Source organism: Brugia malayi, assembly GCF_000002995.4.
Source record: "Brugia malayi strain FR3 genome assembly, contig: Bm_v4_Chr1_scaffold_001, whole genome shotgun sequence".
In the NCBI taxonomy this organism is placed as follows: Eukaryota; Metazoa; Nematoda; class Chromadorea; order Rhabditida; family Onchocercidae; genus Brugia; species Brugia malayi.
This window is the reverse complement of record NW_025062475.1, coordinates 6,708,255-6,725,111: the sequence shown is the minus strand read 5'-3', so window position 1 is coordinate 6,725,111 and position 16,857 is coordinate 6,708,255. Positions and strand designations below refer to the sequence as shown.

General features: G+C 34.3%; 2 protein-coding genes across 2 annotated transcripts; one reads left to right on the top strand and one right to left on the bottom strand.

Annotated features, from left to right (window-relative positions):
• Positions 1–582: 582 nt before the first annotated feature.
• Positions 583–2,702, top strand: Bm10703 (Uncharacterized protein; the record flags this gene model as incomplete). Its single annotated transcript, XM_001900686.1, has 6 exons — positions 583–726; positions 880–1,017; positions 1,271–1,432; positions 1,757–1,929; positions 2,139–2,232; positions 2,490–2,702. 6 exons carry the CDS (start codon positions 583–585, stop codon positions 2,700–2,702), a joined length of 924 nt encoding a protein of 307 aa, XP_001900721.1.
• A 3,302-nt stretch (positions 2,703–6,004) lies between these two features.
• On the bottom strand, positions 6,005–16,468 carry Bma-baz-2 (Uncharacterized protein; the record flags this gene model as incomplete). Its single annotated transcript, XM_043076814.1, has 26 exons — positions 6,005–6,239; positions 6,384–6,527; positions 6,658–6,860; positions 7,034–7,264; positions 7,362–7,496; positions 7,773–8,025; positions 8,436–8,656; positions 8,826–8,950; positions 9,412–9,579; positions 9,699–9,800; positions 9,874–10,009; positions 10,350–10,472; positions 10,700–10,861; positions 11,231–11,458; positions 11,651–11,898; positions 12,047–12,158; positions 12,316–12,570; positions 12,693–12,815; positions 13,253–13,374; positions 13,687–13,825; positions 13,970–14,080; positions 14,214–14,325; positions 14,835–15,092; positions 15,266–15,622; positions 15,834–16,011; positions 16,210–16,468. 26 exons carry the CDS (start codon positions 16,466–16,468, stop codon positions 6,005–6,007), a joined length of 4,740 nt encoding a protein of 1,579 aa, XP_042932748.1.
• Between the last annotated feature and the right edge of the window lie 389 nt (positions 16,469–16,857).

The window sequence follows — 16,857 nt, the reverse complement described above, 5'->3', positions numbered from 1 at the left end:
AGAAGGAACAAAACATCTGATAGTAAGGGGAGCGTCAAAGATGTGCCAACGGTAAGTACTGAGAATGGAACGTAGTGGAGCGGTGATTTTCATAATGGTCAGTCGGTGCTGCTGAAAGGTACGTTAGGAATACGCGGTGGTTTTGATTGGCCGAGAGAATTATGTTTTGGGCAGAGTTCAGTGGGTTGTTGGTATTTTATATTGGGAGGTGCGAGGTAAGAGTTTTGGAAATTAGAACTATACTGAGATGTTTGGTGTGAAAGTTCACTTCTGTTAGTACTGTTATGGACAGTAAATAATTCGTACGTATGCGTGGCGAACAGTGACAGTTTGATTGTCATTACCTCACTAGTTACCGTGCTGACTTGGATTATTGCATCTCTCTTGCTTTATTTTATCCCATTTTGTTTTATTAATTTAAATCAGTCTAAATCATCTTACCTTATTTTGTTATCATCCAAACAGTAATTAGTGGTACACATTGAAATGATTTGTATCAACTTGATTAGGAGTAATTTTGAATTTCTTTTCCAGAATTAAGTTAATTTAGTGATGAGAAAAAACAACGAACCGAGAATTTAAATGGCAGAAAATACTACTGCTCAGCCATCGACATCACTTTCTTTCTTCAGCGATAGTTTTATCATAAAACGTGGCAAAAAACCGCTTCATTCAATGGAATTTATTTTGGATTTAGAAGATGAAAATAGCCGTTTGCAACTTGAGGTTTCTTCCTTTTTCCACTTTATAAGTAATATAGAAAAAGGGAATGGTTATAGCTTATCAAATTTCTGTACTACCTGGTCGCAGTTTCGAAGCTTTATATGTTGACATCAAAATTAAACATTTGACTCCAGTTTTTTTTCCTTCTGGTTACAGAGAGACATCAAGTTTCTTGGTGGGAAAGTTTTGGAATCGCTTGACGATGATGGTGAAAAGCCTTTTTGTGTTGTTACCGACCATCCACATGCACGGTACTTGGAAAGGGTAACAAAAACGAAAAGAATTACATCCGAGGTAGAATTATGTGCGAATAATTACACCCGAACATTCTATAAATTGATGCCTTGAGATATATGACATTTCGTTTTTTATGAGGGAATCACTTGTTCTGTACGAGAAATATTATTACTTCCTGTTAAGATTATATGCTGTTATTGACTGACTGTGCAGTGTCTTTTCCCGTGGTAAGCTTATGACAGTATATATATGTAACACTTAATTTCACAAAGCATTATTAATCTTTATGTTCGTTTCTGTATTCTTTCAGTACTGCAGTTGTTTGCCAGTATTGCTCCGAGTTGCCGTACAAAACGGTGTGCGTGTTCGAACATATACTTCTTTCCTTCAAATCTTATCAAATGTGAAAAACCGCATTAAGTTGAATCAGAAAGCGAAATTAGCTCCTATAAAACCAAAACTGGAAAAACAGGTATGTTGTTTCAAAACGTTTCAGAAGGTGTTTTGGCAAGTATTTGGCTGCTTCGTTAAGAGTTAGGAGTAGCACATATTTTTTAACTGTTTGAATTGATATAAAGAAATATAAAGATGAGCATTCACTGTAGATCATGACATTTCTGCAGGCTATTATGTTCAGATGAATTAGAAAGGAGATGCGGAGTTTCAGTTGTTTGTTGTTAGTAATAAGAGAGCACATACTTTCGCGATTGTATACCTAAATAATCAAATGTCATTATTTGGTTCAAATGATAGGATAGTTTAATGTCTAATTTTTTCCACTATTTTCACTTTACAGAAAAGCATACGCAAGTTAACACCACCATTCATCAAATTTGAAGATAACAGTCTCCAGTATGCGCCTTCTTGGAAGGAATATGGAATACCTTCTAATTTTCGGCCAATTTATGTTGGTGAAGCAGCCGGAAGATCGATATTTCATAAAGCTTCTCCAGAATATTTAAAGCGGAAGTACTGTTCTTTGTAGATTCCAAATCTTATTACTTTTCTTTTTTCCACCAATCATTTGCTTCAGGAAACTGTTCAGACAAACAGAGTGGAAATAAACTAAGCTTGGTTTTTAGTTGACTGTCTTAGTTGATTTCCTGTTTTTTACCATTCTCTCACCTTAGGGAATTAATTCCATTACTGTGAACTAATAAGTTGTCGAACTTTTCCAGGAAGGATATGAAGATTTCGAAGCCTCGAGCAAAAAGTCGAGTTGGGCCTGGATTCTGCGATATTTGCACACGTGATTGCCAAGATTTGCAGCTGGTAGGTTTATTTTGATTATCTACAATTTTTCGTGGCTTTCAACTAAAACCTTTTCGGTTTTCATCACATTCTTCAATACACCATGAGTTTTACTCATAAGATTAAATGTTTAGTTCGTTACTTTTTGTTAATAGAAATAATACTTCATAGATCATTAAAGTGTCACTATGACCTACGGGTGTGATGGTTAAAATTCCATGTGTGGTGATTAAAGTACAATAGACTTAGGAGTATTAATTCTTAATTTTTAATTTCAGCATTTTTTATGCAAAGAGCATCAAACACGTATCAGTACGCCTGGTTTTTACGATGAGGTTGATGCATTGTGCGGTTCATTTGTAAAAGAAATCGTCGTACCGAATAAAAGACTTCGAGAACGATTGACACCGGAACCGCTTTCACTGCCATCCAATCACTTTCTTGACTCTACACTTTCTTTTCGGACACCTGATAGTAGAACTGAAATTTAAACGGGTTATTTGATAGTTCGTTCAGGACTTTCCTAGCTTGTTTTTGTTCTTCCTAAAATTAAAATCAACTAAGAATTCTGTAAAAATTCATCTTTTTTATTAAATTTGATTTTTCGCGCTTTTTTTTTCATTTACTTTTAAAAAAACTGTAAAACGATCATTATATTGCTCCTAGTAAATTTTAATGACTTATCCCCCATACCATCATACCATCGTGACTTTGTGTATTCTTACTAGCGAAATCCTGTTTCGAATTTTGGTTATCCCATTTTTTCTTTGTTCTCTTTTATCTCCTTCATTCTTTGATTTCTAACCACTGTTAAGGTGCTTCTTGCTGATGTTTCCGTTTAGTGCGTATCTTAAGAAACTTGTATTTTCAATTGAACCATCCTTTAAATCATGTACAAAATGATTATGCCTTCTTGATGTATCTTCATAATATTTTTGATTTCGTTACTTTTTTGCATGACTTTTTTTCTTTTCGGGATATTTGGAATGTTTGATGTCTGACATATTCATATTTAATATGCGTTACTCATATGCTGAATTTTTAATGTCGTAGCGGGTGGCTGCTTTGTAAATGCCTCTAGCACAGCAGTAGTGTGCGTTGTCTATTACAAAGTGAAAATTTTCCTAGCGTGGTTACGAAGGTTACTAATCTAATACATATTACGCAATATTAGCAACTTCCCTTTAAAAGGTAAAAGATTTATTGTAGTATGTGCAAATAAACATTCTTTAAAAGTTCAGAATGATCTATGTGTTCAGGAATATGGCACAGCGTTTGAGTTTTGTTTTGTTTTCTAAGTTTTATTTCGTAAATTTTTGTTGAAGATTTTTAGTTTCCAATTTGCCGATCGTAGCACACTGCCGAATCGCCGAGTAGCTCATACTCATATAGTTTATCATAGGGATTTTGGATATATTACAGGCATCTTAGAGTATTCCACTGTAGTGATGCAGAGTTAGGCAAGATTTTGCTGTAAAGTCTGTGTCTGTATTCTGTCCATTCTTGCATTAACTCGTGAAATATAATGAGTCTGGAAGATGTTAATACTCTTAAGTTTATTACTGAGTTCGTTTGTTGCTACTTGCTAATGATGACCAAGCACAAATGAGTAGAACTCATTGAATGTATTTGGAAATTTGAAACTATAACCCTTTGTGAGCATCAACAAGAATCACAGTAACACGAGGTAGTCAGTCGCGAAAACTTCGAGACAATTTTGCTGGACGACGAATTAAAACACAGACAAATTTCGATTGTTTGGTGCTCAGGACCGGCATTCAGTCGATGTATTTATGAATTTTTTAGGATAATAATGAACTGTACAAAACAATACAAACAAAAATGCGAATTTCTCCAACAGAATAGAAGTTTTTATGGTAGCTGGGGCAAAAGTCTTGGAAATCTGAGCTGGAAATAAAGCGACCATATACGTCAACATAAGACTAGTCACTTTACATAGTTAAATTATGAAATTAAATTGGAATAATGACTTTCAAGAGGCAACGGAATTTGAATGCCAAACACAACTTAGATTAGCTCTAGTGAACATAAGTGGCATGATGAAATTAATAACAATATAAAAGCAAGAAAACACGGATTCATATTTTCAAATTTAGCATCCATCTTAACAAGACACATGACTGTGCAGAAAACTGCAGCGTAGAGTGAGAAATGGGACAGGACAGAGACTCGAATATAAGATTAACGAACATATTAAGCTGAAACCAAATTCATTCATGCAAAAAAGGCATTTTCAATAACAATGAAAAGTAAACATCGGATAAAAAATCAACAATCAAGAATACATAGTTGTTCTGCTAACAATAACAAGCACAAAATTCCCTACGGAAATAAAAATTTGGATATTAGGTGAACAAAAATTAATGAAAATCTAATTAACAAACTAACAAAAAGGTTAATAAATGACAAGCCAATAAGGATTGCTGAATATATGAATAAAGAGCAATAGGAATTAGGAAACTGTTATGAAGAGCGAAACAATATTGAATGTATGCAACCAAGTGATGATTCAAAGTCTGAAATACTCATTCGCATAACATGATAGCTACAAACAATAAAGTAGCAATAAGTACCGTCCCAAACTCCTTGAACTTCATTTCGCGGAACTAAAATTTTCAAGCCATAACATCAAGAATGAGAGATGAAGCCTTCAAAACATTTTTATTTCAGGAAATGTGAGCAGTGAGCGAGGAATCTGGGAATTCTGGAATGGTAGAAATTAGAGGATTAATAATTCATATACCAGCAATGAGTCTGAAATTTAAAATCTGAACCCATGAAAGTGAATAACAGCAGCAGAGTTCCTCATTTTAGAGCCAATTTTTAAGCAAAGATTTAGGCATCGAATTCACTTAAAACATTTGAACATTTCTGGAGTTTCGAAAAATGGAGACTTAAAAGTTACTTAAAAGAATCGAATTTTCACTTTAAACCTCACCCTTTAAAGCCAAAAAAGCAAGAAAAGGTTTTAACAACATTAAAGCATAACTGCACAGGACCAAAACCGAATAGAAAAGAATTATTTACAGGAGCTGAGGATTGTCAATAATACAAGCACTGATGTTCCCTAAAATGATTGAGATCGGAGTGCTGGTTATAGTGACAAAGTGATGATAAATAACCAGCAATTACAACAACAACTGTAGTAATGAACAATACAAACTTTATCAGAAGTACGAAGAGATCACTCAAATTACTTTCTATTATCGTGATCTCCGATAAGCATTCATGATAAGACATGATTTCTTATCAAATGCATAGCTATTTGCAACAATAAACTACAAGATTTCTTTCATAAGCGAAAAAAGATCAGTAATCTTTGATTTCATGAATACGTGAAGCACTTTCTCAAATTTAAAACACTGCATTTACTAATCCAGAGAATAGCAGACAGAAATGAATGATAAGAGACATTTGATGGCGACACTTTTACTAAATCAAACCCAAAATATTGAAACCACATGTTTCAATATATATATTAAAATTATTTTACTCAGTATCAAAAATTTAATATTGAAGAAGTAAATTGACAAACTAAAACACTGTCAGTCGTTCCACCATTTATTCGTTTCATCTACCGATCAAGTTGCCGCCAGGATTGAATGGACATCATCTTGCAATGAACAGAATCGGTGGACTATATCAAAAAGAAAATATCACAACTTTCGACATAATACATGTGTTCATTTCCCACTTGTCATCTCTGGTGTCTATCTATACTTGCCTAAGTCGGAGATCCTAGATCAATCATGGTGGTTATTCGCTATTCTTGCTAATTTGTCGCTAAAGATGACGATGATAACAGTGCTACCGAGTGTACCAAACGTGGATTTTTCAAGCGCTTTAAACGTTTCGAGTAATTATATCGCAATTGCTTCCATCGTTTCAGGTAGAATTTATGTAATGTGACTCCAGACTGACCAATCGGTGACTCATCCTCATTAAAAGTTCGACAATTTTCGAAAATTTGCTCTAAGTCTTCAATAAAACTTTCCTGCGTCATGTATCTGAAACCAGTAGGGAAAGTACAACAAGCATTATGCAGAATGATTCTCCATGTACAGCTTCCTCTGATCTTTAGCCTATACCTTATTTCCCTTGCACTCTTCTAAAATATGTTCTCAAAATCTAGACATGAATAAAACACTAACTTGTTATTTTCAACATTCATCCGTATCTGATTCAAATCCATTGGTCTTTTGATAACTTTTTTATAAAATGGGACTTCCTTAGTATCGACAGGATACTGAAACGGCCCTGACTCAGGTCTCGCCCACAATTCGTCCAGCATCGTGCTGCAATTTAGAATTTTTGAAAATAAGATTACCGAAAATTATTGACGAAAGTCACCAATTGATCTCAAAAATTATCTTCATTTCAGTTGTAAACGCACTTGAATTAGAAATTCGAAGTTTTTGAACGTACTTGAAAAGGTTTTTCATCATATCTAGGGGGAAATCATAGTCTGCTGGTGTCATCCTTCGCCTATGTCGTGGAGCTTCCTGACGTCCGCTTGCATCCTCTTGCACGCAACTATTTTGCTTTTCCTGACCTTCCTGTTGAGCAAGCGCTATTTCTACATCGCCATTTAGAAGAGAATTTGCAAGTTCCGTCGAGAAACCATCAGCCTTAAAATTGAGATCAAATAATTACATCCAAAAAAACCCAATAAATCATATATCACTAAACATATAAGAGGGATATCACCTGAAATAAATGAATATAAGTAAAACACAAAAACAAAGCGAAAAAAATAAAAGAAATTCCAGAATAGTCCGTGACAAAACAAATCAAGGCTTACATTGAGGCATCCTGGACATGTCCATTGCTTAGGATCATTAAGTGTTGGTGTACGATCGAAACAAGATGCATGGTAACCGTTGTAACATTTCGAACAAACGATAATCGGTTCCAGTGGTTGCGAATTTGGTCGATTCCATTTGGCACAAAGAAGACAAAGCACTTTACGGCAAGCTCGTTGGACACATAAAGGACAGTACCACTCACCATCTGGGACTGCAGCTATTCGCGGCTGAAAATACACAATTGATAGTGGTAGAAAAAGCGGAACAATTCTTCTGTTTTTCATCTTTTTCCAAAGTCCATTTTCCAAAATCTCCACAACTTACACGGAAGCAATACATATGATAACCCATATCACAAGCATCACAAAGTAACAGTTGACTTTCATTCTCACTTGTTCGACAAATCTGACAACTTGCTTTCATTATCGACTTTTCCCATGCAATGGCTGAATCCAAAGCCTGGAACACATTAAATCAAACAGCGAAATCAAGGATTGAATGTACGAATTAAAACCAGAAGAATAAATTAAAAGTACAAAGTTTTATTCTTCTTCACATCGTAATTTATTTGCTCAAACTTTTGAACAGTCCTCCAGGTTCAATCATCTGCATTCCTTACTTTTATAAATAGTGAGAAAATGTGACGGGTACTATAAGATTTTTTAACGAACTTTTATATAAAAAAGTTTCAGTGCAAATTGATTGTCTTGACAATAGTACTTATTAAAAGCTAACCTGTAGCGCAAACATAATTTGTCCACCGGTTCTAGCCTTCTGGACATAATCACGCCAACGCTGCAAAAGCTCAGTATTTCCACTTTCATCGACGGTAATAGCGGCGCTGTCAAATGGACAATTGGAATTAATAGAATCACTATTTTCAGATTGGACCTCATTAACATCCATAATATTACTTGCGTCTGTACTGTTACCATTTTGATTATTCTGCTGTTGGGTGCGCAGGATCTTTTCAGCCGGTATTGTAGAACTGAAGTTTAAAGTTAGCTAACAAAATTTTTCATAAACTTAAACGATGTAAAACAGATTAAGACTAGAAAGCATAGCCATGAATCATATCAAACGTTAGAAACTCCATAAACGACAGAATCTCGCATAAATTATATTTTGCACATACATGAAGTAAAAAACAATTATGTGTATCTCGGCCAACAAAGCATATGTGTCTTATAGAATTAGAACTGAATTCCGCGGTGTAATATGTAGCAGCTAGATCAATTTTAAAGTAGTAATTCAAAATGCATCGATAAAGTTTTAATTGGAATATAAATCCTTTCTAAGGGATCTAAATAAAATTCCTCCGATTACAAAACAATACACTTCAACGTGTGGCTGATAACTTTTAGAAATGGAAATGAAGACATTAAATGAAATTCTTACCCTGCATAATAGCGATGAAGCAAATACCGACGTTCAATACTTTTCTCGACTTCTAAAAGTCGCTCTTTCAGCACCTTGAAATCATCCCATTCAAACAGTGAACGCTCTTCATTGACTTGTGCTCCATCAGTTAATACATAACCATCGTCCAAAGTCCAAGCATCCAAACTATCTTCACTTTCCGTATCATCGTCATGGTTATCTCCAGTGGGGAACATTGGCTGAAAGAACTTGAAAACCTTTTTTCATCAAGTTTTATAAGGCCAGCTTGAGAATTTAGGAATAGCTGATGAGTCAAAAATTTTCTTGTATCAGAAAATTTAATAATCGAAAACTCTGCTTAATTTCTGAAAAAACAAAACCAACCTCAAGTTCAAAAAAACCACTTACTCGACAGTGAACATTAGCGGCGACAACTTTCTGTTCAAACGATGAGATCAGAGCAGCAAGTCTTACTATCATTGCTTTGTTTATTTCGTTATTTGTCAACGGTCGAGTAATACACTCTAATTTTACTGAAATTTAATAACTGAAAAAATATCTACAAATACAGTATAAAGAATATGACAGACAGACGAAACACATTTGCTTATTATCTTAAAATTATTCTACAAATCGGGTTTTAAAATTCTGTAGTAAGGTATCATAGAATAATAATCCTATCATGAAATTTCAAATCCTTCATCGCACTGTAGAATTGGCAATGATTCATACATATAGAGTAGGAAAAAACATAGAAGTGCAGAAATGTCGCTTCTGTTATATGTACAATTATTTAATAGATTTTTAACATAGCAGTCTGATATCTAGCACTGCAGGCTTTTTCAGGTGAACTGTTGAAACTCGCTTTTGGAGTAGTCTCACTGCTCAGTGAACTATTAATAATCAGATATTTGAATTGTTGACTTATTTCAACAAATGAAAGTGAAAAGTTAAGAATAATATCAAGGCATTCTTTACAATTAATTATACTTACACTGACTGCTTGGGTTGAATGTGAAATTGTCTTTAATAAGCAAACGATGTAATACACGCTCCCGTATACCTCGACCGTGAAACGCACCGCGCAGTTGCTCCATCAATTTACCGTTTGATATCATCCACCAACCTCGTTTGCATTTGTTATCCAATCTACGTAGGCGTACTACAAGAAAAGGATTTTGGAAATGTGAGTCTGAACAAAATAACTTTTCGTTTAATATAAATTGACATGAATTTAAATTTAAAGTATTAAGCTTTGCATTATAATGCGCTTAAATTTACCTTTTTTCCCTCTGTTCGGGCGTTCTTCATTTCCACACAACGTATCTAGGATATCTTCCAAGCAAGCAATAACGTCTGGATCGACAAAATTCCTCGGATCTTCTGTAAAGCATGAAAAATCAAGGATGATTTTATAAATCTGATTAAAGCTTGATTAAATTGAATAATAAGGAACCAGCAATGGATGGCGGATCCTGCCGACAAGTGACATCCACATTAACCGCTGGATTATGGAGACCCGACGAAGCAATGCTTTCTACCAAAGGGACACCAAGACGTGGTAAAACCCAGTAGAAACGATGAAAACGATCCTGGAAGCGGTAAAGTATGAAAACACCTAGAAAGTCTAAATAAACAAGAAAAGTAACTATATTAAAAAGATAAGTTATGGCAAAACAAGTAAGAAAAAAAAATAAGTAGAATAAAGTAGTAAATAAAATACATAAATACATTTCCTACCAGTCCAAGACTGCGCTCACACCAAAAAAAAATAACAATTTCATTTTTGATACAAAACAAAAATAGAAAAATGAAGAAGAGAAGACTCTATTTATGCTTACACATTTCCCAAAGAAATAAATACTGCTTCACCAGAGATTAGTTTTCCTTTCTTCCCTTTCCTGCTAAAAAATAATCGCCTTTAAATCATACCTGTCCAATAGGTTGAATGCGCACACGATTGATCAATGCGTTGTGCCTTTCACGTAGCTCTTCCGCTTCATTATTGAGCTTTCCTATGTACTCATCCAATTCATCAACAGTCATTGCTTCCTCCTACAATAAGTGTTTATTTAGACTTCCTCCTTCAACATTACAAGTTTAGAAAAATTCTAAACATAAATTAGAGACGGTTTCAGGATTATTATATCTGCTGAAACTGTAATACACACGGGCTTTTATAAACGTAAACAATACTTACATAAAAACAAAAACTAGTTTTAAGAAATTCAGATTTAAATCTTAAATTTCATAAAATTTCAACACCATTTCCAACTTCTTACCTCTTCAGTTAACACATCGCATTGTCCAAGTCCTGGCGTGAGTGCTTTCAGCCGAGATGGTTGTAACGCCGGTTCTACTTCCTCTGAAACATCAGAGGGCTCTGAACCAGGAGTACCAGCTCGACTAGATGAAGTATCATCATCTCTGATATCATGCCTCAGCTGCAATTTATTCAGTGACATCCAGAACCATGAATTTTTAATTGTTAGATTAATGAAATATTTTCCTCGGAATTTTATGACATTTAACTTACAAATAAAATCAACAAGTAAAAGACATGAACAACGGTAGAAAAACATGGACGAGAATAGAAAATAACCTCCTATTAGAAATTAAACTTTAGAAAACAAATTAAAATTTTTCGCGAAAGCTGCATCTAACTTCATTGATTAATAATATAATGTTTTAAAACAAAATAAAAGAATCGAAATAAATGCATAAAGGATAAAAATAATAAGCAAAAAACAAGTGGACAAAAATGTAACTGAACTTACTGAATTTTTTTAGTTTACAGAAAAATCTGAACATACTCGTCTTAGCGCCACTCGCTTTCGTGTCTGCACTGCTCGTAAAGCACGTGATTTACCTTCACGTAGCCACTTTTCACCTTTCAAACGCGTCATTTCTTCCATATTTGCTTCGATATCACGAACAACGTTGCGGCAATATAACAGTTCGTTACATAAGAAAGCTAAAATCGCAGCTTTCGATTCCGGATCTAAGCACTCGAATGAACAGTACTCTAATTTGGCGCCCAGCTAAAATTAACTTTCCGTTAAAATGTTATAAATGAACTTTAAAAAGTGAACTTTTGAATTCAATGTATGCAATTGTATATGAAATTAATCAAGTTGATTCTAGGATTTGAAAAAGCGAAATGTAATGAGAAATCAAACACAATGAAAATACCAGAAATGAATTTAAAACCGAATCTAATGTAAAAACAATACCTTTTTTCCTTCTTCATCACGTGACAAAAGAAACATTTTTAGTAATTCCGAATAATTCTCTCGATGGACGCCCACATCCTTAAGTGCTTGTCCGAGAGGAGTTCGTCCAGCAATTCCTGATGGCAATCCAGGATATTCGAGGACTAATTGCAGCAAAATTTTAGTCAATACCAAGAAACCTTTGAGATAATTCGGATGGTTTTGTAAACCTGCCAGGAATTCGTTTAGCGTTGGTATCGCATTTAAATCTTAAATTTCATAAGATTTACTCTCTTAAGAACTGATGAAATTTAACCATAACGTAGTAAGATGACCTAGATCTTTATAAAATTTAAGTAAATTTCTTGAAGTGAATTTCCAATTTGGAAAGATGTAAGATGCACATGATCAACTCACCAATTTTCAAAACATGACCAAAATTACGTATAAATTCATCAACCATCAAAACATTAGCAAATGCTGATGCACTAACAGTAAGATTTTCGATTGAATCAAGCGCAGGCAATTTCTAAAAGTAAAAATTCTAAAAGATGGATGAGATTTTATAGGATTAAAATTAAATTGAAACTACAGCTTCAAAATTCAAAAATTTTACAACTTCAAACTTAAGTAAGACGTATAAATTTATCTTTCCAACTCCGAAAATAATTGAGGAAAATACAAACTCGTGCTTCTTCAATCAAAAGATCATCTGTTGGCAGTCGAAGGGCTTTCAGACGTTCTTCCTGTTTTTCTTCTTCACTGAGTTCTAGCTTTGGTAATTTCAATTCTACAGCTGGAGCAATAGAAGAGTCAGTAGTAACACTGGTGGTAGTGGTGACAATATGAGGAATAATATTAGTAGTAGGAGAAATTCCGGGAGTTGAAACTGATATAACTGAAGGTGTTGCGTGGCGTGATACTGACTCAGATTGGTTCATCTAAATTTATACGACAGTACTGAGTTTCAATCAAATAAATAAAGGATTTGATTACTGACTTGCTTATATGCTTTTATACGATTAATACATAGAAACGAGAATGAGGTAAAAAAAAGAGGTACTTTAGGTTTCTTGACTTCAGGTTCCACTTCAGTTGTTGATTTTCCTTCCACTCTAAAAACCGAAGGCTGCTGTTTTTGTTGATGTTGAAATTGACGTTGCTGTTGTTGTTGAACATGCTGGCCCTGGAACCAAACAGAAGATGAAACAAATCAAAAAACATACCGAGTAGGTATAAATTTAATTCTAATTCTTTCTTCTTCCTATCTACTTATCCCAAACATTCGTGATCATATCAGATTACGGCTATACTTGAATTTTTTAAAAAAAGGCGCCAATATCAACCTTTAAGCTATATGTTTAACTCATTTCACTTTCATCCAGTGAAGCTATCAATGTTAACATGAGTCAAATATGCCACTGATTTTAAAGCGTCCATAGAGATACACTCTGATCTTCAATAATTATACCTACATATGTGATCACAATTCAGTGCAAATATGAAGTCCACAAAAAAATACAGATTCTAGGGACTTTTTCATTTAGATAATTAAGAAAGTTCACTTTTTTAAACCTTCAACTCAGAAAAGTTAAGGGGCTGTAAACTCTTAAAAAAACTTACGAAGGTAAGTAATAATTGCGCATACATTTGCTGTTCTCCCTGACGTCGCAGTAGTTGTCGATGAAGTTGTTTCAGTGCATTATCTTCAGTCAGCTTCAGTAAATTCTTGTCAGCTGATGGAGCTTCAATGAATTTTGAAATAAATCATAAGTCTGTCATATAAAGGGAATGATTTATAATCTTGCGCATAAAAACAGGCTTAGTGTTTATCTAAACAATTATGTATATCATGTAATTATTGAAAAGCAATAGGAAATAACACCATGACTACTAGACGTTTCTGCTGTCGTACTTTTCGGAGCTTACGACAGCACACATTGTACAAGCTAAAATATCAAATTACGTTAGTTTTTAATCGGCTACTTTAATCATTAGTGTGGTCTGAGACACCATGCAAAGTCGGAAAACTCATTAAGCTGAAAATCCAAACTCACCAACTGTACCAGAAGAATCGACTGCTCCTGAAGAAAGGGTAGTTTTTATATGGGTACCAGATGTTCTACGAACAGTATTGGTAGCAGAACAGTTAGCAATTTCTGCCAGAATCCTTTCTTCCGATACTCTGTCGGGAACCTGAAAACAAGGAAACAAAACAAGAAATTCATTAAAAAGAGAATATCTCAATATCAGTTCATAACTTCAAAAGTATGTAATAGATAAAATGAAGCAAGAAAAAAGAACAAGAACAAATTCATATGAAATAAAATTATATCTCACCTTTGAACCATCTTCATCATCTTTGAAGAGAATGTACTCACCAACAATCACTTTACAACTGAAGCTGAAGTTTTCTCTGCCAATGTCTTTGATATTCTTTTTCGTAAGGTACTGAAAAGGGAGTAACATGAAACCTCAATTTTTCATATCCATTTTCAACTTCGAAAATTTCTCCAAACATTCGAATTGTGTTGAAGTAGTCGAGCGTTACACTAGAATAATTTATTCAAATCTGAACACATACCCGCGTTACTTCAGCATATGAACCAAGTTTTTTACCGCATGGTGCATAGTAAATAACATCACCTCGAACCCCGCTGGCACTTATTGTTCGGATGCAAGTCTGACGTCGCCAACTGAAATAACAAAAATATGAGTGATTCCAATATGATAACAAGACTTTACGGATTTTCTAAATCTTTAGTGCAATATATCTTTAGTGCTGGCGTAAATAAAGCTGATATGCAGCTTATTATTGACTAAACAAAAAGTAAGGAATATACCACTGCTTTAACTAAAAAAAAAAAAAAAACTAAAGAACACCACTGCTATTTGATATTTCTTAATAATTAGAGCCGAAAGTCAAGTTATTTAACGTTTTGTGAGTGGTTGTTTGGTAATAAAATGTATGTGTCCATACTTTATAATTTGAAGGAAACTTGTTTTTAAATCAGTTAACACTTGAAAAGTCTTCCAAAATACACAGACAGTAAGCAGAACTAAAGATTTGAACAGCATTGGTATCAGACCGAAAATAATTAAAATGAAGTACAGAATAAAAAGAGATAAATAATTTTGTTGTAAAGACATTAAAAAAAGCGTAAATAAGAAGAGTGAACATTTAACATCAAAAGTAAAAACAAACCCAGATTTCAGAGGTATTCGTATCAAAGATGCATCAGCTTGCGTACGCTTTCTTGAAACATCAGAATCCGTGCCGCTAGTATGTTCCCCAAAAATACGACTGCGCTCCCCTGTTGTACCATTTCTTGGTTTATGAAATGATAAATCTAAGGGTGAATCAGTGAGTTTAGCAGAAGATGGTGATGTTGGCATTGATTCGTGAGAAGAAACTTTTGCAGATAACGCATACGATCGATGACTTTCGTCTTTTCGAGATGCACTGCAAAAAGACTAGCGATGGAAACTATAAAGTTTCGTTTCCCTAACTTGACTTTTATTTCCTTTTAAGAGAAATAGTATTTAAATAAACATCTCGTGCGCTTCATATATCGTGCGTCTAGCAGTTACTAATTTCTGTTTAAGTACAAACAGTTACACTAAAATGGAACTTGCCTCAAGCCAGTTGTGGCGCCACTTGATGCCACCTGATGAATCATTGCAGTTCTTTTTAGCATATGACTACTACTACTACTACCACTTCCACTGGGACAAACAGAAGTTGTGACAGTGTTGGTAGTTGCAGCTCGAGCCCTAGCCCTTTCATAGTTAGCAGCACTTTGTAACACGGCAGCAATAAGTTCACTGTGCTGTTGTTGCTGTTGCGAAGCCGTGGCTGCAAGTGCAGCATAGCAGCGTGCCGATGCTTCTAAAAGATTTGAATTCAAAGATACGCCACCAGTTGATGATGATGATGATGATGACGAAGGTGAGAGTTGCGAAGACATACCATTTCTTGTTCTGTTGTTATCCCTAAAAAAAACGGAATTCTCACCTGAGAGTTTCTTAATTTAAATTCAAAGGTTGTTTTAGCAAAAAAGAAGAAATAATTCACGTGAATAGGATGCAATTTTGAAAAATCTTTTTTTCAGTTTAAGAATCTTCACTTTTCTTTAGGAAGCTAAGAAAATCTACTAAAATAAAAAATTTTCTAGAAAAAAATTTAAATTTTAATAAATCCTACCTCCGTTTCGGTATTTCACCCGGTTCCAAACCCTTTGTTGGAGAATCCGGAATAGAAATTGGGATGCCAGTGTTCGCAGAAGAAGTAGAAGCTATATCAGCAACAAAACGCCCCACTGTTCGTAGTGTCGATTCGTTGTTATCTGTATTATTGGGATCGTGATTCGTTTGTTGTCTACCTAAAAAAATAACAATATGTCCATTTAATTGAAATTCAAATTTCATCGCAGCAACTTCTCGATAATCTTAGGCCTTGCTCGCAATCCCGGAAATGTTTGATATTTTACGAATTTAATTCAATGAAATCATATTTACAACATTATCTGAAACGCTTTAAATCTGAATTATATGGCAAAAACTACAGTATAACGATATACCAGTAACAATGTTAGCTGATCGTGTACTTGCAGTAGCCATTCTCCTCAGCACTTCTTCAAATGATTCTTGTGGTTGCTGCTGCTGTTGCAATAGCAATCCTGGCTGCGACAACTGTGCCATATTCCAAAACATCATATCGACTGTGTTTGTCATACCAAAATTCAAACTTGGAAAAATCAAACCCATAGGCATATTATTTTGTGTAGCTGCTTGAGCAGCTAACAGGGCCAAGAAATTTTGTTGTGTCTGATCGCCCATTTCCTAAAGAAAGCGTTTTCACTTTTTGAAATTTAAAGATAAAAAACTATAATTCCTTTCCGGAATTTCTAAAAAAGTAATTTAGGAATAAGAATAGGAAATACTGAGATTACAAGCTATACCACTATCAGAAAATAAATAAAGACATCTGTGAGAAATGGACACATTTAAAATATGAAGAGATTCATGAATATTTTTTGAAGACAACAAATAATTTTTTTTTTTTTTTGCAAGTTACACTATGCATGCATTTGTCTGTATTTCTCTTCTATTTTTCACATACAATGTTAATCATTTTTGATAAGTAATAATCTGGTTTCAAATAATGAAGCTCATTTCACACTTCCACCTATTTCATGCATGAGTCAAGATTTTTATGGCCGTAACGG